General features: G+C 31.5%; 1 protein-coding gene across 5 annotated transcripts; it reads left to right on the top strand.

The window, feature by feature from the left end:
• On the top strand, window positions 1-22,584 carry LOC124953606. 5 transcript variants are annotated; one of them, XR_007102268.1, is made up of 6 exons: window positions 1-462; window positions 3,682-3,866; window positions 7,256-7,372; window positions 8,706-8,987; window positions 13,889-14,041; window positions 17,831-18,136. XR_007102268.1 is itself a non-coding variant. In XM_047505204.1 (6 exons), exons 3-6 carry the CDS (start codon window positions 13,898-13,900, stop codon window positions 22,485-22,487), a joined length of 600 nt encoding a protein of 199 aa, XP_047361160.1. In that variant the 5' UTR covers window positions 423-462; window positions 7,256-7,372; window positions 13,889-13,897; the 3' UTR covers window positions 22,488-22,584. The 5 variants fall into 5 exon arrangements, 4 of the variants coding, with proteins under 4 accessions (XP_047361160.1, XP_047361158.1, XP_047361159.1 ...); XM_047505204.1 differs by lacking the exons at window positions 3,682-3,866; window positions 8,706-8,987; window positions 17,831-18,136 and adding exons at window positions 21,883-22,088; window positions 22,155-22,262; window positions 22,346-22,584 and having other exon boundaries at window positions 423-462; XM_047505202.1 differs by lacking the exons at window positions 1-462; window positions 3,682-3,866; window positions 8,706-8,987; window positions 17,831-18,136 and adding exons at window positions 4,637-4,747; window positions 21,883-22,088; window positions 22,155-22,262; window positions 22,346-22,584.
• Window positions 22,585-24,342: the final 1,758 nt, after the last annotated feature.

Here is a 24,342-nt window from a genome sequence, read left to right as displayed (position 1 = left end):
AAATAGCGGATGGTCGAACGGGATTCCTTCTCTTCGTTCGAGTTTACAAGCGTTTTACGGAATGCAAATAGCATTTGGTACGTAGTTGTGACTCCTCGAGAAATATCCGCAGTGATTATCGTGTACTCGCGAAATCGTTGAAACTCGACCGGTTGACTGTACACGGTTCGTTGACCAGTGGACCAATATGTCGGCTCAGTTCCAATTACTCGACGAGAGGAGGAAAAAGGAAAGAAGCCAGGATTGCTTCCGATATTTTACGGCCGAACGACTAGTCGTCGAGATTATAACGCATTGTGGAAAACAGTTTTAGTGCTGCCACCAGCGGTCCTCATAGTTTCCTCGATGCAAAATACATTATTTCTATCAACTACGATTCTTCTACTCGTTGGATTGTTCTTTCTTTCCTTTTTTTCATCGACCGAAGCTATTCTTCTCTATCCCTCTGGTTCCGTATTTCAGGTAAGTGTTATCTAATTTCTTTTATTTAATTAACATAATACAATATTTCAAATTAAAATGTTTGGGGAATCAATTTATCGATAAAGGAAATGATTCATTGTGATGTGATTAATAATGAATGATTAATAATTAAATTTATTATAGACATTTCTTCTTATTGATCTAATAAACATTTTCTCTTTCTTTGTATTAATATAGTTATATATTATATAATATAATATATTTATTATAATATACTATAATACATATTATAGTATATAATATATACTATTATAATATATATTATAATATATACTATATTAGACAGTCACGTTACTCATTTGAGAATTAAGACAAATCTGATCATTTTCACGTTTTATAAAATACAATTATTATTAAAATTATTATTAAAATACAATAATTGAATTTAATAGTTATCAATATTCAACGTTCTATAAAAATTAAAGAAAATAATAATTGATAAATTGAAAGGAACTGTGGAACCTAAATATTTAGCAAGTTAGCTCAATTGCCAAGAGAGATAAAATGCGGGCAATTTCCACGTTCCTGTGTGAATGGTGAACGATACACGACTTTAAAATACATGCTAAGAGAGAGAGAGTGAGAGAGAAAAAGAAAGAGAGAGAGAGAGAGAGAGAGAGAGAGAGAGAGAGGAAGAAAGAGAGAGGATAGGCCATGAGGAATTGGGGGTGGTAGCTCAAGGGTAATAATTCAGTCGGCCGCCGGTCGAAAGATAAATCGTGCTACAAAAGTTCTTCTTTGCCGTCACGTCGTTGGTGCGAATGCGAGGATCGCGAGGGACGCTTGCAAGAATAATGAGCCGCGCATTGAAAAGTTTTCCCTAATTAAATAGACCACGCTTTCCCGTTTTCTTGAATCCGTAACAGCTTTTTTCTTACCATTCGTTCGGAGAGCAAACGAGACGAAATGAGACGAACTTGAGAAGACATCGCCGTTTTGTCGAGTGAAACGTAATTGACGAGAGATAAGCGAGTAGACAGAAAGAGAGAGAGAGAGAGAGAGAGAGAGAGAGAGAGAGAGAGAGAGAGAGAGAGAGAGAATGGGAACTATTCTAGTCAATAAAAAGAATAGAAAGAAAGAGAGAGAGAGAGAGAGAGAGAAAAAAAATACTACCTCTCCGTAATAACGACAACGTTTCAAGAACTTTCTCGAACGAGCGAACTTCGAAAGTATGAACTGAGATTCGGAGCTGCGAATCACTGAGATATCTTTCCTCCAACTCTCCCCTTCATCTTTCTCATTTTCCTTTTTTACTTTCTTCTCCTACACTAACCCCCTTCTTTTCCCCCGTTACCCCCTACTGTCACCATAATTAAGAACGATATCGACTGAATAAAACGGAGCGTTTTTAAGGAAATGATTTCCTTCCTTTTCTATCTTTTTTATTTCGTTTCTCTTTCTTTTTTCTTTTTTTTTCCCCCTTTTTTACCCTTTCTTTACAAATGCCTCCTCGTAGAGTTTTTAATTAGTAAAGACTTTACTCTAGCAGGGGAGTTGCACGAATGATTACACCGACCTCTTTACACGGGCTTCGGATCGTTTGTTCTACGTTGTTAAAGGTGAGAGAGATAGAGGTAGAGAGATAGAGAGAGAGAGAGAGAGAGAGAGAGACACAACGATGTCGAAGGGTCAACCACCCTTCGTTTTATCGTAACTACAGAAGAAAGCAACCGTGGCGGCTTAACGAGATGATTTTTTATAATTTTGAATTGAGAACGACGCGTACTTGTTAAAGCATACTTATATCTACATATATACTTCCTTTGATTTCTTTTCAACGATCAATCAACTTATATGACAAGTTTACACCGTCCACGTAACAATGTGACTTACCACGTAACAACGTCATTAGGAAATGTAGGTTTTATTTATGATTACATAGGAAACTCTTTCTCTTTCATTCTCATTCTGGCGCGCGCGCGCGCGCGCAAACACGTGTTTGGATATCCGTTGAAAGATGTGTCCCTTTTTCAAGATGCGTCATCCTTTATTTCAATAATCTCGAATGGCTGAGCGAGCAGAGCTTCGTTTGCTTGTCCTTTGCCTCCGTGGTTATTATCAACAAAGTTTGCTCGCGATCACGCAAAAAGAGAAGAAGAGAGACGAAGAATGTGAAAAACGTGAGAAAAAGAGAAAGAGGTAGACAGAGAGAAAGAGAGAGAGAGAGAGAGAGAGAGAGAGAGAGTGAGAGAGTGAGAGATAGAGAGCAAAGCGCATTCTCTTGTAGTCGGTGGATATGAAGCACATTAAATCGCGTTCACACGATTACTCGATTTCTGAGTCACTGGAGGATAAAAGAGAGAAAGAGAGAGAGAGAGAGAGAGAGAGAGAGAAGCTGTGGGAATTTACAAAGAACGATTTTAGTTTCGTAAGTTGAACTTACCATTTCTCTCTCTATCTCTATTTTTATCTTTATCTCTCTTTCTCTCTTTCAGCTTTTTTTTTGTTACTTCTTTTTAAGCAAAAATTGAAGATTCTCGAACGAATTTGCACTTTTTCTTCTTTTCATTTCTTGAAAGGAAGATTATTAATTTACGTTTTTGTAATTGAATGAAAGAGAAAAATGTGTAAAATTGAGGAAAGGAAAGAAGAAGGAAGAAGGATTCGAAAATGAATGTAATTGACGTTTGAACGTTGTAAGCACGATTTATTTCTTTGCAAACCGAAATAAAGCTTTTTTTCATTTTCGAATTACGAAAACGAGAAGAAGAAGGAGACCGAGAAAAAGATCTTTTCATAGGCGCTCGCAGATTCGCGAGACAGCTATTGCGAATTGTCTTGGTTCTTTTAGAAAGTCTTAAATTCAATTTCAAAAGTTAAAGATTGTTCAGTGAAAAATTGACGTTTCAATTCTCAAGTTTTCATCGAGTTTGTGAAGAAAGAATAAAGAAGAAGACAGAAGTTAGTTTTGAAGTTTGATTTTTATTCCTTGAATGCATGAATATGTCCTAATATGGTATTTATAAATAATAATTGTTAATAGTTTTACGATATATATGATTACAAAAGTTATCAAGGTTGAACTTGTATTTTTCGTTTCGAGAAAAAAATAAATAAAAAAATATTATTGTCAGTCAGATCATTTATACGTACAGGTCGCTTTCGTAACTGCTGGCATAATTTTAAATGTAAGACTATACTTTTTTTTTATTGGATTATTTATTGTTTGTTTTTTACTTTTTTTTTTTTTTTTTGTAGATAACATTGGGTGCATCGGTGCCAGTAAGATCGAACAAAAGAGGAAGCGTAGTTTTTTCATCCGGATTTCAATACAACTACTATTTACCATCGAACGTATCGGATTTTGAATCTACGATCGTCATTGCAAGGCACGTTAGAGATCTTCGAGATACCTATTCGACGATTGAAAATTTATTGGAGGAGTAAGTTCAATATCGATATATTTTGTTGCTCTATTTTCAGAAAACAAATGAGGAATTTTTACTCGATTCGTTTGCTTTTTAACTTTTTCTTTTGTATCACTGATATAGAATTAAAGATAGACGCGTAGTATTAATAGAATGCAAATCAGATATATAGATAGATAGAGAGAGAAAGAGAGAGAAAGGGAGAGGGAGAGAGAGAGAGAGAGAGAGAGAGAGAAAGAGGGTGATTTGAATTTCGAAGCGGAAGAACAAACGCTGCGCTAATTACCGCTTGAAATTGTCCGATGAATCAGTAAACATAGCTAAAGTGAACGAATAAATTTATAATTAACTCAACTTTGCCATCGATCGTAGTATCCTACGCTTGTTGAGATTCCATTTTTGATTGATACTGTGCCCATGTAGAAATGAAAGTAGAAATGTATTATTAAAGGACAAGTTATCTCGTCATTGTAAATTAATAAGTTAATTACGATCTCTCAAATCGATCGATATAAGAAAATTGTTGTCAATTTTCATTTCATTGTCAAATTTCATGAATAATATAAGATTGGATAAACTGTTGTTAGTATAGAATATAATATTGCACGTTTATCTTGTAGTTTTCGTAAAATGAGAAGGATGAGTAGAGTAGTAAAATCGACACGTGTCGTTTCTAAAACACATTTTAAGCTCAAGTTTAGTTGAGAAGCATGGAAAGCAGACATGAAGCTCACTTGCTTTCGATGTTACTGACGAAACTAGTATCGGCTCTCGGAAGGATCAAAGGAGTCAGAGAAGCAAGGTAAGGGCGAGAATTCGAAGGTAAATTAATTGGGACATAAGGCAATTACGTTGCCTCGAAGAGGAGATTCAAGTATGGCGCCGTAGATACACAGGTAACAACGGCCGTCGAGACGACGACGTTTCTCTTCCAAGAGAGCTTTGAGAGTTAAGAAAGTGTCAGAAATGTTCGGTACAACCACTACCGTTAAGGCGAATGAGGTTACTCGCGATGGTACTTCGTGGCAAAACGGTTTATCGAAGCTGCTAAGCATTGTTGAGAAAAGCATTCGACGTTCGATATGCCTCTTCAAGAGGATTGCTCACACGTTTCTCTCGCTTACCGATGATCACATTGCAATAGTACAAGTTAAAAGAGAACTTTTCATTGAAAGAAACAAAAGTTTCTTTATTTTCCCCTTTTTATTTCTTTTACGAGGAATTCTTGGAAAATATCTATCTAATGATAATTATCAAAAAGCCTACTATATCATTTATTTTTGTCGTATAAATAGAAAATAGAAATGTACTGTATATACAGAATATTGCAATAACTTAGATTAATTTAAATTTTTTCATTCTTTTTAAAGACATGGAGACATTACATTTTGTTTACAAAACTCGTACGGGAATAATACAATAGTCAAAATGTGATAATAATAATTCTTTTATAGATGGACATGTAAAAGATGTGTGAAAGTCAAGTGAGTTTCTTTTTTTTAAACAAAATCATATATTTTTGCATCCAGTTAGCCGATGCTAGTTTGAAATTTTCTATAAAAAAATTATTAATACATGTATGCCGATAAATTATTAGTTTAAAAGATATTTTAAATTAAATAAAATGTAATAAGATATTTTAAAGATACTTTAAAATAAATAACATGTAATAAGAGTAATAATAAGTAAATAGTAGTAACTTATTTTACATCATTATTACAAGGTTATTATTATTTATTATTAATAGATATTTTATTTCTTAGTTTAAATAAACAAAATTAAATTTACATAAATAGAATACAAATTTAAGCGATTTTATTATAGTTATCTTTTTATTACGAAAGAAAAGAAGAAATTCAATTTGAAATATTATTAACAAAATCGATTTTATTATACTGATATTATTGAAATAGTTAAATAAATAAAGAATAAAATATACTTAAAAACAATGTTTGTTTTAAATTTGTACGATATTTTATTTTAAATATATCGCCTTTGAAAGATTTTCATTCATAATTCGTATAGTACAGCTGTTCGTAGTAATAATAGTAGTAGTAGTAGCAGCACGGTTGCGTACATTCTCGAAATTCATATATGTTAGTGTGTCACTGATTTAATTTGAATTAAATTATATAGATCAGTGAGTTAATGTAAACATCTCTTCCATTTACATGAGAATTTCTCAAAAATTAAAAGTTATAGAGATTTGAATCAAGCATCATTCTGAAAGGCAAACTTTTCTCAATTTTTTACTATATTGTTAATAATTAATTAACAATTTGTTATAAACAATTTTTAAAAACAAATGCTTATGAACTATTCATTTTATTTTGTTAAAAAAATTTAAATTGCGATTAGTTTATAAAATTATATAAATTAATAAATAATTAATTATTGCTGCCATATTGCCGTACTGTACGATTTTTGTAAACAAATTTTTTCCATATCTTTAAAAAGAACGGAGATATTTAAGGTGATTAAAATTATTGCTTCACCTTTTATATATATTTAGATGATAGCAGAGAAGAATTGTCAGAAGCGTATAGTTTACCTAAATCGTACTTGATTAATTTCTTTTTCTTATTACTTAATGATATTTAATATTAAATATATATATATAATGTAAATGAATACGGAGACGTATAGATTAAAAATTTATAAAGTGTACTTGTTTTTTTTGCGCTTGTTATAAACATTTTAATCGCTTTGTTCAATATGTTAAAAAAATCAGGTATGATTGAAATAATTTTTGTGATGTATTTACGTGTATTATGCGATTTTATTCTAAACATTTATATTTCTATAAAATTAGAGCTATCGTAAATATTGTTGAACATTCATTTATGTGCGTATAACAGTATCGTAATATGTATATATTACAACTAAGCAATTATCTTATACAAATTGTAACTAAGTAATCTCCTATATCAAGAAGTCTAATTTTGCATTTATTTATACTTACTATTTATTACTCGATGGTTATTTGTTACTCGACGACTATAAATAATTTTTATTGAGATAAAAAAAAAATGGATGTATTCGGAAAAAATATGTTCTAGAAGACGCGGGTAAGGTTACGTTTACCAGCTTACAGTTTGTTAACGAAGGAGAATCAAGCTTGGCCAACGACGATGTCGTGGCAGAGGTAAAATATTACCTTGGATAAAGCTTACCGAGAGAGTGCCTCTTCGTTGGAATAATTCGTCGAGCTCGTTTAATCCGCGTCAACGAAGTTCCATCGTAGAACTTATATATATATATATATATATATATATATATATTTCACCATTTATTTATAATTCTTTAACCTCGTGGGGAAAGAAATATAAAAGTGTAATTATTTACATTTCTGACTCCGACTACGAACAAAAGTCAATAAATGTTTTCAATATGGATGTTCGCAGATATGGCTGGGGAAATGGAAGAGAATGCCTTTTAAGGAGTATTTGCGAACTTGCGGAAGTTCCGTTTCTCAGGAGAGAACAGGATATCGTTGAAGAAGCGATACATTTAATTTTAACGTAAGTTTTTTCTTTTTTATTATTAGATTTGGATATCCCCGATTCCCATGGTCTTTGATTTAAGAGGGCTAAATAAATGCATTTTTTTTCTTTTTTCTTTTTTCTTTTTTACAATTTTTGATATTTCTTTTATATAGCAGCTATACGACCTTTTCGATGAAAAAATAGGTATGAGTAAATTCGTGTAGATTTTTTATCAATATAATATTCATATATATTAATTAATTAATTTTAAAAACTACATAAAGATAAAAATATTTAATATACAATAGTTATTATATACGATATTCTTTATATTAATATTAATGGTCCAAATCTTACTTAATTGGAAGAATAAAAAGGATTTTAATTTTTCATTATTAAATTTAACTAAAAAAAGATATTAACTCTTTTTAGTGTTCCATTAAGAATCCCATGTGAACTTATAATTTACATATTATTTACTTAATAGTATTTTCCTTTTTCTATATTTATTATTAAAAATCATTTATATTTAGCAAAAAAAGAAAAAAATATTAATCAAATATGATTTAGACGAATGGTACCCAATTAGGAATTCTTCTTTAAGTTAATCTCATTTCTTTATAATTACTTACTCTTTCTATTATTTGTCGATTGAGAAAGGACGGTAGAGGATTGAAAAATTTAAGAAAAGAACAATCCGTTAAAGTTCGACTTTATTTGTGGAGTCGCTTATGACTTTTTCTCGCTTGTCTCTAACTAAGAAAAGCCGAAGTCTTAATTAATTTGTCGCGAGAAACGCACGATTCTCCTATCCCTTCTTCCTTCTCAAGTAACAAAGACGATCCTTCTATCTTTCTTTTCTATTTCTTCTTCTTCTTCTTCTTCTTCTTTTCTTTTTCATCCTACAATTTTTATCCCTTTCCTTTTTCCTTCTGTTTCGTGCGATATCGAGACAACATTTGTTTCTTCGTCACGATTTCATTCTCATCACGTTTCAGAGTCGTTTCAGTTCTCTCGTCCTTAACGGTTCTTTTTTGAAATATCACTGGAAGGAGCTCATTTCAGTTTTTATATCGTACACATTCTAACGACATCGTCGATGTCTCAATTAATTTATTTTCTTAATAGACGTTGGCCACTTTGATACTCACGTTTTTATCTCTCGTCTCATTCTTTTTTTTTCTTGTTTTTTTTCTTTCTTTTTTTTTTTTTTTTAATTAATTTTTCTCTTCGATTTATCTATTTTTCTCTTACGACGAATTATCATCAAATTCATTCGTTGCAATCAGAAGTCAGAGACGACATTAATTAAGAGAAGAGACCATGTGGACGGAATTACGAACGATCGAATTTCGATTTTTGTCGGCAGACCGACTGAGGACTTGGCAATCTCGGTTAATTCCACTCATCGGAGCGTTGAGGAGTCGTACAGGGAGGCTGAACGATTGGGGAAGTCTGGCGTTGACTGCACGCTAACGTATCCCAATTGCATCGAATCACCTCTGAAATCATTCACCGAAATCTTATTTCCTTAGGGAAACAAGGAAAAGGGTTGGCGGAAGGTCACGAAACAACACGTGCCTTCCTTTTAACCATCTGTTCGACATCGATCTCAAATCTTGATTAGTCCACTCTTCAAAACACAGTACATGTACGTACCGGACGGAAATAGCTACATCAACAAACCCCTACTATTCAGGTAGATAAATTGGAAATTGTGCTGTCCACGTGATTCTATAAAACGAATCTACAATCAAAATAATTTGCTTTTTCTTTTCTAATTTTATAAACAAAATTATATATTTTCTCTTTATAATATGAAATATTGTTTGAATTGACTTATTGTAAATAGAAAAATAGAATATTAATAAAGAAAAGAAAAAAATGCAAATGAATGTGATAGAAAAATGAATAAGAATTATAGAATTCCTATATGAAAGCAGGAATAACGAGCTTGAAATACGATTGTCAAAATTTTTATAATATGTCATTTCGTATCATGAAAAAAAACATATGTTTTTCAAAATCTATTCTAATGAATAATTAGACGATATTTTTGAAAAAAATAATATAATAATAGAATTTATTTTATGAAATCAATACGAAAAGAAAATGTATGGACTAGGTGTATGGACAAACCAATACGGTTTATTGCCAATAGTCTTGTGAAGCCTAACGCGAATACTGCCAGAAAGTAAGTTTCTCTCTCTCTCTCTCTCTCTCTCTCTCTCTATATATATATATATATATATATATTCCGTGGATTATGCTTTATTGACTGCCACGTTTTCCTAGTGCGGAATGATCGTTTTATCGCGAAGTAAACTTGGGATGGACCGAATCGAGAACTTAATGATCGCAATTGTGATATTTCGCCGCAACCAGGGCAACCTTTCGTGCCAGGAGGCTTTTATCGTCATGAGTAAGAAATCTCGTGAGGTTCGACTGTTTCCTTACCCAACCGATCACCTTTTCCCTTTATTTTTCTTTCCGCCCTTATTTTCAATTAATTCCTTTTTTATAACGGAGAAAGAAAGAAAGAAAAATGATCTCGTATAACTGGACGATATTCCTCGATCTTTTTTTGCGTTTTTATCGTAAAAGAGAAAGAAAGAGATACAGAGAAGAAGAGGAGGCAGCATGGGGGGGGGGTAGAAGGGAAGGGGGGGGAGGAGGAAAGGAGGAACAACAAGGTGTTCTAGCATGAAAGGCGAAGGCGAGAAATGGGAAAAGTCCTAAGTAAATTTCCCTGTCGGGACTCGCCTTAAGATACCTAAGGAAAGCGATATACGATGTGCCATTTTCTTCTTTCTTTTCACCTTTTTCTTTTTCTTCTCTCCCTTTCATTTCATTCTCTTCCTCTTTTTTCCTTCTCCATTTTTCTTCAGCATCCTCTTCTCTCACTAGTTTATCTCGATTCGTAAATACAATGATTTTCTTTATCTATTTTTTCTCTTTCTCTTTCTCTTTCCCTTTCCCTTTCTCACTGTCTCTCTGTCTTTCTGTCTGTCAGTCTGTTTATCTGTCTGTCTCTCTCTTTATTTCTTTCTCAATTCTTTCTTTTTTCCAACATTGGAAGTTAGATACCTCGAAATTCATTCAGTTGTGATAAAGGAAACTAAACTGAAAGTATCTCAGAAGATTCTCTCTCTCTCTTTCTCTCTCTCTCTCTTTCCCCCTCTCTTTCTCTCTCTTTCTTTCTTTCTCTTTCTTTCTGTCTTCTTTCATATTGATGATGAAGTCTGAACGGTCACGCACGATCGCATGGGTTGGTTTTGATATAAGAGTGGTCAATAATAGTAATGTATAACTTGACATTAGTTTAACTCAACGTTAGAATTTTTATTTTTATCTTTTTTTTTTTTTTCTTCTTTTTTTATATTGATTATTCAAGCAGAAGAAGAAGAGTAAAATGTATTATATATTGAAATTTTTTTTTTATTCGCTATCATCAAACTTATATTATTATATTTATTACGGTTCATATAAAAAGGATAAAGTTTAAGTGATCAATTTTAGAGATTAGTTAAACGTATAAAGCTATTATCTATGCAGTTGATTTTCCTTCAACTGGGAAATTAAACAATACTCTCTCTCTCTCTCTCTTTTTTCTTTTTTTTTTTTGATATAGTTATAATATCGAATTTTCTATTGAATAATAAAAGCTACGTGTAAACTTTCGCTTCTCGAGAATGAAAAGGGACCATCGAACTATCTCGAGACTAACGAACGATCCTCCATCTTCTACTTTTCCTCTTTCCCCTACCTTCTCGTTGTAGGCTTTTCAAAGAACGTGTATCGAAAATTTGAAAGTTGTCGCCGCCCATGCTTTGTTCCTCTTCTCCTTCTCTTTCTATCTATCTATCTTTCTCTTGAAACTCGAACGTGGAAAACCTCTTGTTTCGAACTTGCTTATACACACATTCTCTCTCTCTCTCACTCTCTCTTTTTCTCTCTCTCTCTCTCTCTTTCTTTCTTTCTGTCTCACGAACTCTGCAGGGAGTAGGAGACGCCTCGTTGAGAGTATACTCATCCGGAAAAGTTAATGACAATTAGACGAGACGGACGAAACGGTGATTACGAGGGGGGAAAGGAGAGAAGATGAGGAAGAACACTCGAAGTGAGGTTGAAAGGAATAAGAACAATAACTATCCCTGATTCGTTCGCGAACATTCAAGAAATTATTCCTTAGCTTTTGTACGGAACGTAATTATTCAAAGACCGTTCTCGTTCCGCCGCTAATCTTACTCCCGATTAAAAGGTAAATTCGATTTAAGTGCGTTTTTACGCAGCTTCGTTTCTCTCGTTTCGTATTAGTTCGAATTAGTTTGAAATTACATTGATTGTCTTGAATTAATGTCAATCTCTATAGAATAGATAAAAAAAAGAAAAAAAAAAAAAAAGGAAAAGAAAAGAAAAGGGTAATAGACTAATTCTAATTTTTTCCAATACGTCGTTATTGTTATTGCAAAATTTCTATCGCGATCAATTCGAATGAATCATTTTGAAATGTTTTGAAATTCATGTTTAATATTTATTGGGTTAGATATTACAAGCGAGAGATACCTACAGAATGTTCTGATCGTTCTAGATATCGATTTTCTTGGGCCATTAATATTGATATTTTTTCGTAATAGCCAAGTTGAATCTTAAGATCACTTTAGTGGTTACGTTTTGGTAACAGACGTTACAGGGGCATTCGAGCGGGTCTTGAAACTCTGCAGAACGTACAGACCACAATTTATCGCAGGTGTCGAGTCGCTGACCGAGCGATTCTACTCTTGCCATAGCTTCTATGCTTGCGCCTAATGGAAAACGAAGTCTGTCTCGCGTACCTAAGAAAAGATACTTTGGTACTGCCGACGTTCGACCGATCTTCGTTTATCAGCTTCTACGTTGAAATGTACTGCTACTAGTGAAATTACTATACTGAGTTATGGGAATTGTCAAAATTAAATTACTTCGTAATTACAAATTGGCTGATAGTTCTTAACGCCTGTAAAGAGAAAGAAGAAGAGAAAGTTATATAGTCTTTTTATCGGAATTCTCAGAAGATATCTTAAGAAATATATAAAATATGTATATGAAATTATAAAAGTTCATTTTGAATTAAAAATATAAGTAATGATAAGATCAGAAACTTTTCTAAAATAAATAGAAAGATTTGAAGGCTTTAAAATTACAAATAATATTAAATAAAATATATGTATCAAATAAAGAAAAAAAAAAAAAAAAAAAAAAAAACCATATAATTTGACATTAAATTACGCTTATATCTTGAGAGCAACTGTATAAAGATATACGAGTTGAACGTTAAAAAGAGATATGTAAGAATTTAACGAATCCTTACGAGCAAAAAATTTTGAAACTACTTATGAAAAAGTAAAAGGAAAAAGAGAGGGAAGTGTTTCTCAACTATGAAAAAATAATCGAAGTTATTTATTGGCAGTCTTTAACTCGTTCGAACTCCCTTTTCTTTTGCGAGAGATTATTATATGCAAGTCGAAAAGCATGGAAGGTAACGCGATACTTATGTGAGTCATAAGAGGTAAATTACTATAAAAGTTGCTATAAATTGCACCCTTGATAAAGGTATGCACCTATATTTAAAAACCTGTGCTCGAGAGTTCGAGATATATCTATACGCGAATTCGTTCGCTCGGCTTTTCCGGTTGAAAATAAGAAAACCATCGCTTTCCGCGTGATTTTCATAAAACGTCTCCCTCCATCGCCCATCCCCAAGCCCCTCTCCTCCGTCTCTAACCACCACGTCTCTTAAACTTTCACCGTTTCGTTCGAGAAAGAAAACTTTCGACGAGTGTTGCAAGTCTTTTCACTCGAAAACTCCTCGATCGGAATATCTCCGATGCCTTTTTTTTTATTTTCTCTCTCTCTCTCTCTCTCTCTCTTCTCTCTCACTCCTCTCTCACTATTTTTCTCTCCTTCTCTCTTATCGTTCCTTCTCATTACTCTTTCTTTCCCACAGTTTCAAGAATTTTTGAAGAGTTGCAAACTTTGTTTATTCGTCCAGCAGTCTTCTTCTATGTTTAGCTCGAGGCCAACAAGTTATTTTTCGTTTACTGTTTTATTTTTCCTTAGGACTTTGTTCAATTCGCATTACATACGTAGATACATAACTACATATGTCTTATTTCATCTTTATCTTTTTTTATTTATTCGTTCATATCATATCGATCTAATGTTTATCGAAACGATATTACTCTTACTTGGAGATTTACAATAATTTCATTTTATTGTCTTTCTTTTTGTTACAGTTTCGCGCGCGTGGAATAACTTTAAGCATTTTATGAAACATTTGTCGTATCATTGAACGCGAACGGATATACGTACATATATTATATAGAAGATTCTATATATTATATAGAAGATATTTATATACATATATAGCCAATATTGTTATCATTATTATTATTTTCGTTTAACGTTACGAAGCGACTCGACGTATATGGGTCGTGGCTAACGAATGATATCATTTTTTCTTCTATCTCTTTCCTTTCTTTTTTTAATTTTATGTTTAAACTTTGTGTTTAGTGATCCGAGATGACCGTTAGTCTACTCTTCTTCTTCTTCGTTTTGGCCAGTCTTCTTGGAATATCATCCAGTCAAATCGATAGAGACTTAAGAGAAAAAAGAAACGCTTTTTATTCGCCTCCGCTTCTTTATCCTTTTGGTGGTACGATAAAGGTAGGTTATTTTATTCAATCAAGAAATAATAAATATAATTATTACAGAATTTTATATATTTTTTTTCTTTTTTTTTTTCATTGGTTAAATATTCGATTAAACGTTCAAAATTTATTTTGCTATTAATCTGAAAAAGGAATAGAGAGAGAGAGAGAGAGAGGGAGAGAAAGAGATTGAATTACAACGCCAATATTCTTTCTCTTTCTCTTTCTCTCTTTCTCTCTCTTATTCTGTCTATCTATCTTTTCGTTTTGTCTTTTAACCTCTTCTCATAGCAAAGGCGAATTATGAAAAGAGCGCGAGACGTCGAGAGAAGAGCGGGATATGAAATTTAATTTTCCTCGTAGTTTTCCATATAAATATAACTCGATATTACGTCGTATAATCGAGTAAACTCTGTTAAGTTCTTCGTTAAAGTAAAACTCTGCTTTCGTTTCCTACTAGCCGGTAATATCTATGACTTTTTTATTCATTCTTTTTTTTTTTTTAGTTCAAGTAAAAACAAAAATCGTTTCAATGATCGATTTTTACAAACTCATCTAACAGAATACCGAATTTAGAAATTTTAAAAATAATGGAACTTCCTGAGGAAGTAAGGAATATTTTTGTAAATTAAATAGAACCAGATTTAAAGTATTTATAAGCATTTATCTTAAAAATACTATTGCATATATAGATATACGTCATCGTTTTAAAACAATAGAATCAAAAAAAAAAAAAAAGCGAATAGAAATATCATCGTCTAAAAAACGGCAGCAAAAAAATAGCATTTTACTTAAAATAACATTCTATACGTATCAGTGAAATTTCATAATTTTTAACATTTCTATGATCGCTTATCCGTCTTTATTCTATCGATTTGACTTTTTATTATTCTCATCGATTCGGTAGATCAATCGATCGATGAAAATGACGAATATCGTTTGCATGAAAATTCTTTTCAACGTAGACCACTAAAATTTTAAGCTTACTATCATGAATATTCCTCTTATTAAGCTTTCTATTATCGTGTTAGTGGGAAACATCGTGGAAATTAATGGCTGTGAAAATGTAACGTCGATTCTCAACTCCCTCGCGAGATTATACTTCTCTTTCTCTCATTCTCTCTCTCTCTTTCTCTCTCTCGCTCTCTCTCTCTCTCTCTCTCTCTTTTCTTTTCACGTCTATTTCTATTCGTTATGATGAAAGGGCTCTTTTCGCTCTTCAAGGAGCGCTCGTTTGAAAAACGCACTTCGTCCGTTTCGTTTATGGATTAGCGCGATTTATTTCTCTTCTTTCTGTTCTTTTTTTTTTCGTTCTTTCTATTCTTTTCATACCAAAGATAAAAGAAAGCGCGAGAATGATATATCGGGGGATAGTGCGTACACTTTTCGTTGATACGAAAAGATAACAGGAGAGAGAAAGATCCGTCATGAAATTTCCGCTTGATAGACCGTTTTCGTGTTACATAAAATATGATCGATGCTTTCGTCCACTGTGTTTCGTTCGTGCAATAGTAGGTTGATGTTTAAAATGGATTCCAAATGCTACTTCAATGTTTCATCGGGTAAACACGCGATCAATCATTTTGCTAATATTCCAGGAGACTCGAATAATGTGGCTCGATAATAATAGGAAGGATGCATGAAACGTTACCTGGAGAGCGCTTAAAATGGATAGATAGATTACACGAGCGATTGCTATTTAAATAAAAAATAATCAAATATATAACGATTTATGTGTGTTTGCATGTGCGTATGTGTACGTGTGCGATAATGAAAATGTATTTTATGATTTACATATCTTGATGCAACAATATCGTTTTATTACTTCTCTCTCTCTCTCTCTCTCTCTCTCTCTCTCTCTCTCTCTCTTTCTCCTTCTGTATCTCTCTTTTTCATTTATTATCGTAAACGTAATATTTTTTTTAAATTCATTATTACTTTCGATCAGATTTGATCTTAATTTGGCATAACACGGAAATGGGTTTAATGGGACAAATTTACTTTCGTATCAACCTAACGCAACATTTTCTTTCTATATTAATTCCAAACGAATAGATTGAAATAACACGTTATTCGTCCGTTCGTTCCGGGCTGTTACCTTAACAATAAACCTAAATATAAAGTAGGACGAGTGCTACTTTGAACGAGTTTCTTTCGTGAAACAGAAAAAGAGAAAGAGAGAAAGAGAAAAAGCGAGAGGGAGAGAAAGAAAGAAAGAGAGAGAGAGAGAGAGAGAGAGAGAGAGAGAGAGAGAGAAGAGGAGTGATCTCGTTGAACAAGGTTTAAACTAGCTTGATCAAGCGCAATAATATTTCAGACACAAACCAGTAAGTACTTCTATCGGTGTTTAGTTTTACCCGAGTAAACTTCACATGCAGAACAATTTATGTTAAATTCTCACGAGGAGATATATCCGTGTACAAATTTCATGTAACATCTACAAAACTATTATACTTAACTTTGAATCAACGTTTTCTGTTGGAATCCTTTGATCGCATGCGAAACTTAACAAGTTTTAGAACAATGTTACGCTTTTCATTTTCAATTTCGTATCTCGTCGAATTAAGTGAATTTGTAGAAAATAGAGAAACTATTTAAAAGAGGATTGAGCCGGATGGAAGGGTACTAGACAAAGCAATCTCTCTTAGAGATTGCTCTTAGATATAATACATGTGTATATTGAGTTGTCGTAGGATCATTGTATCTTTATTATCGATGTCAGAGTTAGAACAATATGATAGTTTCTAAGAATTATTTGCATTGTGAAATTGTAATAAATTTTCGCGTTGATAACAATGAATAATGAATAATGCCTCTTTAGAAAATGAGTAACGAGTAATAAATAACAATTAATAATTGATAATTAATACTTTTTAAGAATTATACTATCTTATTCTATTTGTTATTATCGTTTAACTGTTACTTAACAAAAGAAAAAGAAAAAAATTCTTGCAAGATGTCATTTTAAAATGAAAAATTATTATTCAAAGTTAATATCAATGTAATTGCAAAAGACTGTGCCAAGATGAAAATATTCTATTTAGTTCGGTTTCGTGTTTTTTATTTTATTTTATTCTTTTTATATATATGTATATATAATAAAGTCATACAAAGATGTTCAATTCAGTTCGTTACAATTAAAATTTATTAAAATAAATAATCATAACGTTCCGACCGATCTCATTAACCTCCTTTCGCTATGTAATCCTTTCAAAACAAGAAGGTAAACGAAGGGAAGAAAAATTTACGAAACAGTCTTGGCGAGGTCGAATTTTCGTCAGAGAAACAGAGAGAGAGAGAGAGAAAGAGAGAGATAGGAAAAAAAGAAAAGAAAAGATGGAAAAGTCGAAGTTGTGCGCGTCGGTCGTTTACATTAGTTCGGGCTGCTTGATTGCTGCTTCCGGAAGTACGGTAAGAGAGCAAACACGATGTATTCGGGTCAATGCGCGCATGGCATGGAACGACGGCGAGTGTAGTTTGCCAAAGTATAATAAAAAAAGGAAAGAAATTGACATTGATTGTTTGCATCGTAATTCGGCTGCACGACGCGTTCTGTGCTCGCTTACCGAGTATTGCAAATATTTGAAAGTTTATCCTCTAAAAGCGGCTAAACGCGAAGAAGAGAACACGTAGATTCGTAGTATGTACGTACACTCGTTTATATGACGTTAGCGTATGTATAAAAAGAATGTTACTAACGTTTTATCTTACGAAATTTAAAAGATTTCTATGAACATTTTTCTTTTCACCTAGAAAGTCGTTTTCGTAGATTCGTATATCTAATAATTCTTTTTTTTTTTTTCAGATAAAAGTATTACACGAAGTAAAGAATATAATTTATTTTATTGTAAATCAAAAATTAAGAATTATGAAAGAACAAAATTATTATTTGAATAAACGAATTAGAAAATTCTTTGCTAACAAAAATGACCTGTACTTCGAATGAATAACTAATTTGATATTATTATAAAATCATGATTTAATTGGTTTCTGAAACATTTTTCTCTTTTTCTTTTTTGTTAGTTTATTCAGTTAATAAATATAAAAACTTATATTTGAACAAAGTAAATAAAAATGTCTAAGCACTATATTATTGATACAAGATTAAATATATTAGTAACTATTGAAAAAATGATATATTATTTTAATAAAAGAGTTTTATTAAAGAGTTTGTAAATTGAAGAAATTTCAAGAAAATAAAAGATCAAATGGTCGAACGTTGAACTGGTAATTATTGAAAAATTATATATTTTAATAAAAAGTTTTATTAGGAAATTTGCAAATTGAAGAAATTTCAAGAAAGTAAATGACCAAATGACCGAACGGTCAATGGTCAATTTCGGAAGGTGCGAGCATTGCTGTAAAAGCGAGTTTCCTACCATTTATCTTACGATTCCTTCGAGAATACCACGCCTCCGTGTAACCTCCTCCTCTTTCTACTTCCTTCTCTCTAGGAAAATTTAAATTCCACACGGGTACAAGTCGGTAGTCGAACGTAACGAAAATGGTGCACGCTGTGCGATTTTCGCGCGAATATCTTCCAGGAAGGGTGGAAAAGTGGGGAAATAGAAAGAGAAAGCTAAGAATGGCGAAAAGTATTATTGTAATACAGTTCGTGCTGATTCGAAAAATCGATAGGGTGTTTTACGTAATAGTGATGAAAACAGTCTCTGTAAAATCATTAATACCACGTATATACTAACCTAGATATGTAGGTTCATTATTAAATATATGCATAAATGATCACAATGATAAAAGGATATTTACAATTTTCCTTGATTTGCTATTGAATTTTTCTATGACAAAGAAAAAACAAGAAAATCAAATTCTATTTAAAAAAATATCTATATTTTCCTTTATAAATATTTTCAAAACTATTATCTTCGGGTGAAAGTTTTAAATTTTATTTTATATATTAATCTCTTCAAATCAAACATTCTTCTGGAGAGATTGTTTTTTATTGTCAAAAATAATTCAGATGTTTTCTATTTTATATGACTCACCCGGTATATATCCGATACGGTCTAACTTTATATGCGCGCGTGAAACTCAATACAACATACCTTACTATTTACACTGCACGATACTATTTTATACAATTTTACGATACAGGTGAATCATTTTGGACATTCGATATTTTTTAACAATTGTTAATATATAAATTCATATACTTTAACATATTGTTAGTTTTGTAATTTATATCGTTGCACTCGTTAACACTTTCTTAATTTTGTCTTGGACTGTTCAAATTTCCTATTTCTACAAATAATTGTTAAGAAAATTGTGTTGAGATAATTGAGAGAAAGAAATTATAAAACTAAAAAAATGAAAAAAAAAAAAAAAAAAAAAAATAAAAGACCAATACAGTAAGCGAGCCGTAAAATATTTGTTATTTGCTTCTCTCGTTTTCTTTTTCCTTTTTCTCTTTAGAATAGATAAATATCTTGCGATAACAATTACAACGTTATATGTATCTGGATAGATCATAACGGAGTACATTGTTCATCCTGAAAAGATAACATCAGTTGGTACATCATAAGGCAATGCAGAATAAACATCATAGAAAAGTATGATTCTTATTCTTTGAATAAATGCTGATAATACATACAGTTTAATTATACTGATTGTCATCTCTAATGTAAAATGTATAATTATTTAATGTCAAAATTATTAGGTTAGCTAATAAATATCGTAGAAATATTTAACATTTTATATTTATATAAAAAACAATGTATTAAGTATCTTTTTTTATTGAAAATTTCGATACTATTTATTGATTTTACAATTCAATATTTAATATCGAATAAGAATCAATCGATACTATCTTATGGTCACAATCTATGTTTAAAAACCAATATACATGGTATCGAAAATAATATGAAGATGTAAAATCGTAAAGGAAGTGTGTAGAGGAAATTGAAAGGAGAGGAAGTAACAAAAAAAGTAGGTAACTTGGACAGAGAAAATGGAGAATGTAGAAAGGGGTAGAGGAGGAGAAATAATAGGAAAGAAGGAGAAAGACTTAAAAGAAAAACAAAAACAAAATGGGGAAGGATGGTAGTAGCCGAACGGGGGAGCTGGTTGATACAGACGTGAAAGAAGGAAAAAGTTTAAGAACAACGTAATATCTTGGGAATTACGGGAACGAATAGTGAGAGAAGGGAGAGAGACTAAGCGGTATTCCAAAAGTTGAAATACGAAGACCACCGTGCAATGTCAAGAATGGTGAAATTTCTCACAAAAATGGAAGAAAAAAAAACTACATGAGACAGCGTAATTTCACTTTCCTCCTCTCTTCAATCGCTCATTCTTATCGTTTGACCACTTTTATGCGACTTTTTCGCAGAATTTAGAACGTTTCGTTTGCAACGAAGAGAAGAAAAAAAAAATAGATAGAGAAAAAGAAGATAAATCCCATATAGTTGATTCATTCATATTCTCTATCTATCTAATTTTCTTTATTTTTATTTCTTTCATATTTTAAAAGGTTTAAGCAAATGATATATTTTTCTTTGTATGCAATGTAATATAATTTTCTTCATCTTTATCTCTTTCATATTCTAAAAGGTTTGTGAAAATGATATATATTTCTTTATACGTGATGTTACAAACAAAAGAATTTCATCTTTCTTCATCTAATTCTCTTCATATATTTATCACTTTCATACTCTAAGAAGTCTATACTGGTACTCATATATGTAGGCTAGATTTTATCAGTCTTCGAGAATACGAATGTTTTACGAGCGAATGTACTCTCTAAGATGAATTCCGGGTTTGTTTCTTATAGACGCAATCCCTAGCTGCCATTGGTCAACTCTCATCTTTATCGCGGAACGTTACTTAGATCTTATGAAAATCTTTACTTTCTTTTCGTTTCTTTCGTCGAGAAAATCTTATGTTCAAACAAAAGAATTCATGAATCGGAAGTAATATGAAAGACACATTTAAAAATCTCGATTCGTACATTTCGGAGTAATAGAGACGCAATTCATAATACGGACATTAGAAAATTTCTATATATAAAAGGAAAAAAAAATGATACTTTTATTGTTTCTTTACAATATTATGATCGTACAATGATATAAACAATATTTGTTAAAATATTATTAGGATATGAAGAAAAGTTTTCATTAAATACAAAATATTTATTAAGTTTTTTATTGAAATTTATTTAGTTTGTTTCAGTACACTCATATCTTCCGATGTATATATTATCACAGATATAAATCAAAACAATTTAATTTAATTTTTGTATACTGCAATAATATTTTATATATATTGGAAAACAAGAACTTTTTTAAACTGTATTTATATTTCTGGAATTCTAGATTATTCACTAAATAATTATCTAAACAATTTACTAATTGTTTTTCTATTGTTAGATCTTATTTTTTACAGAAAGTGTGAATGTATGTATACATACACACACATATATATATATATATATATATATATATGTATGTATGTATATCTATATGAAGAGTAATTTATGAAATTAAATGATAGTAATATTTTATAAAAGAAAAAGAAAAATTCCAAAAATATTATGTATATACTTTTTAGGATAACGTAATTTTTGCAAATTATTTGCAAATAAAATACGATTTCTTAACAATGATAAAAGACGAAATCTAGCTTATACGAGTATCAATGAAGTTATAGATTTCTTGATGCATGAAATATTGAAAAAATTAGACAAAGAAAGACAAAATTCTTTTATTTTTGTAACATTATGTACAAAGAAAAATAGACCGTTTGAAGAGAAAAATTTCAATGGAGATCAGAATTTCGCGCAATATACTTCTTTCCTCTTCTTCTTCTTCTTCTTCTTCATAAATTGATGTGTTCGCAATGTAGCTCGTGGTAGGATTTGCAGTGCCGATCAAGCTCGCTGGAAGGATTTTGGTTTATGGCCAAAACTTTCAATTCCAATATGCTTTGCCGCAAAACGCAACGTTCTTCAGCAATCTTTCGCAAAATCGCGTATTTTCGCGACGACGTAGAGACCTTGATTGGTATGGAAGGGACCTTCTTTTTAATACGTTGGAACAAAATTTTCAAAGGTATATTATATCTTCGTTTAAATCAAGAACAATATTTTTTTTGACGAAATGATATTAATTTTACAGATATGGATTGAACGGACGAGAATGTTTAAAAAAAAGTATTTGCGAGGCTGTTGTGGATCCTTTGATAGACGAAGGACTTATAGGAGAACTTCTACATCTTTTATTAACGTAATTTTATATTTTACAATTAAATATTTTACTTTTCAACGTTCGTTATTATATGTTTAATTATACTTTATTTTTCGCTATAGACCAGAACACGCTGAGGATCCATCGTTTCCTGAAGATTTTCTACAAGCAGCCGAAATTGGTCAAAGAAACGAAAATTGCTCAAAGATCTTTTCTTCTTGTCCAGAAGGTCAAGGATTTTTGGATCGAATCTCTCGCGTTTGATCGCATAAAAATTCGCAGATACGATTCTCTGTGATTCTATTTTCTAATCCCGTATTATCTTACATAGATAAATCTTTTTTCGGTTACTCTTATCAAGAACGCATTAAACTTCTTGATAAATCATTTTTTTATGATTTATTAATTATATACAAAGCTTTCTGTCTTCGTTTATACAATTTTATTTTTAATCAAAATAAATTTTATAAATTTGAATTCACCAATCTTTCTTATTAATAGGTTAAATAAAATTTATTTCTACCTTTTAATTACCCTTTGACTACCGTATAAATATTGAGTAATCATTGATATCAATCTTTATACAATACCACAAAGTTAAAGTACATCCAATTAGTTGTACGAACGTCTAGGTATTGCTCACTTTTAATTCGCGGCGATCAATGGTTCGTAGTTCAAAAGTTCAAAAAAAAAAAAAAAAAAAAAAAAAAAAAAAGAGACCTCTCTTCATATCAAACGTAGATGTACGTTTTATCGATCTTTTACCTATTTTTTCTTGGTCGAGTGCCATTCCAACGTAACTCGACTTTAGGAGTCCCTTATCGTGTACTCGAGGAGAGCTTCGGTAGTATTTCGCTTTTTTTGAGACGAAATTTTCTCTCTCTTTTTTTCTACCAGTTTTCGTGAAAATTCAAGATGAAAATATATAGATATATAATTAAAGATCAAAGGTGCAAGTATTATACAGAGAGATTTTTTTTAATATTTAGAAAAAAAAAAAGTAGTAAATTGATCTTTAGAGATTAAGTTTAAAAAATAATTTTAATTGTTTTTTTTTTCTTTTTTTAATAATTATAAAAATTAAAAAATATTTATGAAACATAGCACCTTCCCAAATTGTGTTAATAGAAAAATATTAACAAAAGGAACATTGTATAAATTATACATTCTTTAAGATTATGTATTAAATAAGTATCTCTTGTTTAATCTTTTGTTTAAAGAATAACGTACGAACAATATATGTGTTAATTATTAAAAAAAAAAAAAAAAAATATACATATATAACAATATTTATTTTATATTATTTTAAAGTTAGACTTAAACGAGAAACATTTTCTTGTATGATCAGTTTGTTTTTTGTTATATCTATTATCGGAGAAAAGAATAAAGGATGAAGAAAATAATTCTTTTTCAAGTTTTCAGTCTCACGAGAATCCATGAAGACAGTACGAGAACTAGAAGATACAGAAGGAAGCTGGTAGAAAAGGAAGAGAAAGAGAAAAAGGATGAGATCCGAAGGAAATTTAAAAAAAAAAAAAAAAAAAGAAAAAGAAAAAAGAAAAAAAAACAAAGAAAAAAGCGAGGAAAATGACGTTGCCCTCGAAGGGTTCAGGATGCAGTAAAAGAGGAGGATATACCGATGGACGCGTTCCCCATTTGAAATTCTCTTTCGGTAGATTCTTCCTAGATTCGTTCGCCTCGAATTTTCCCTGCAGATCCCCTGATTTCTCTCCGGTTTCTATCTGATCCGTTTTCGACATTCGACTCGTCGTCGTCGTCGTCGTCGTCGTCGTCGTCGTCGTCGTCGTCTTAGGTATCTACTTCTATCTTTCTCATTCTCTTTCCGCTTTAAATCGATCTCCATTGATGCACCGTACCAACTACACAAGAGCGAAGGAAAAATAAGAAGGAAGGAAGGAAACGAGAATGAGAGAAAGAAAGAGAGAAAATTTTTCATTTCATCGCTCTCTCTGTCACGTGAGACGGACCATACTACGTCGATGCTTCTTTTGATGTGACGGAAGAGAAAACGCAAGAATCATCTCGCTTCTATATTTCTTTTATTCTCTCGCTTTCTCTCCTCCAAAGATGGAATAGCGGAAAAATCGCGCGGAACTAT

This window comes from Vespa velutina, chromosome 13 (assembly GCF_912470025.1).
Source record: "Vespa velutina chromosome 13, iVesVel2.1, whole genome shotgun sequence".
Classification (NCBI taxonomy): Eukaryota; Metazoa; Arthropoda; class Insecta; order Hymenoptera; family Vespidae; genus Vespa; species Vespa velutina.
Note: the sequence above shows the minus strand (reverse complement) of the source record. Positions and strands in the feature narration are given on the sequence as shown.

Bases quoted from the DNA above. Each gene is read 5' to 3' on its own strand.
- LOC124953606 (XM_047505204.1), top strand. From the start codon at position 13,898: ATGACCGTTAGTCTACTCTTCTTCTTCTTCGTTTTGGCCAGTCTTCTT. The intron at 22,089-22,154 runs GTATATTATATC...TTAATTTTACAG, and splicing joins TTGGAACAAAATTTTCAAAG to ATATGGATTGAACGGACGAG. The intron at 22,263-22,345 runs GTAATTTTATAT...TTTTCGCTATAG, and splicing joins CTTCTACATCTTTTATTAAC to ACCAGAACACGCTGAGGATC.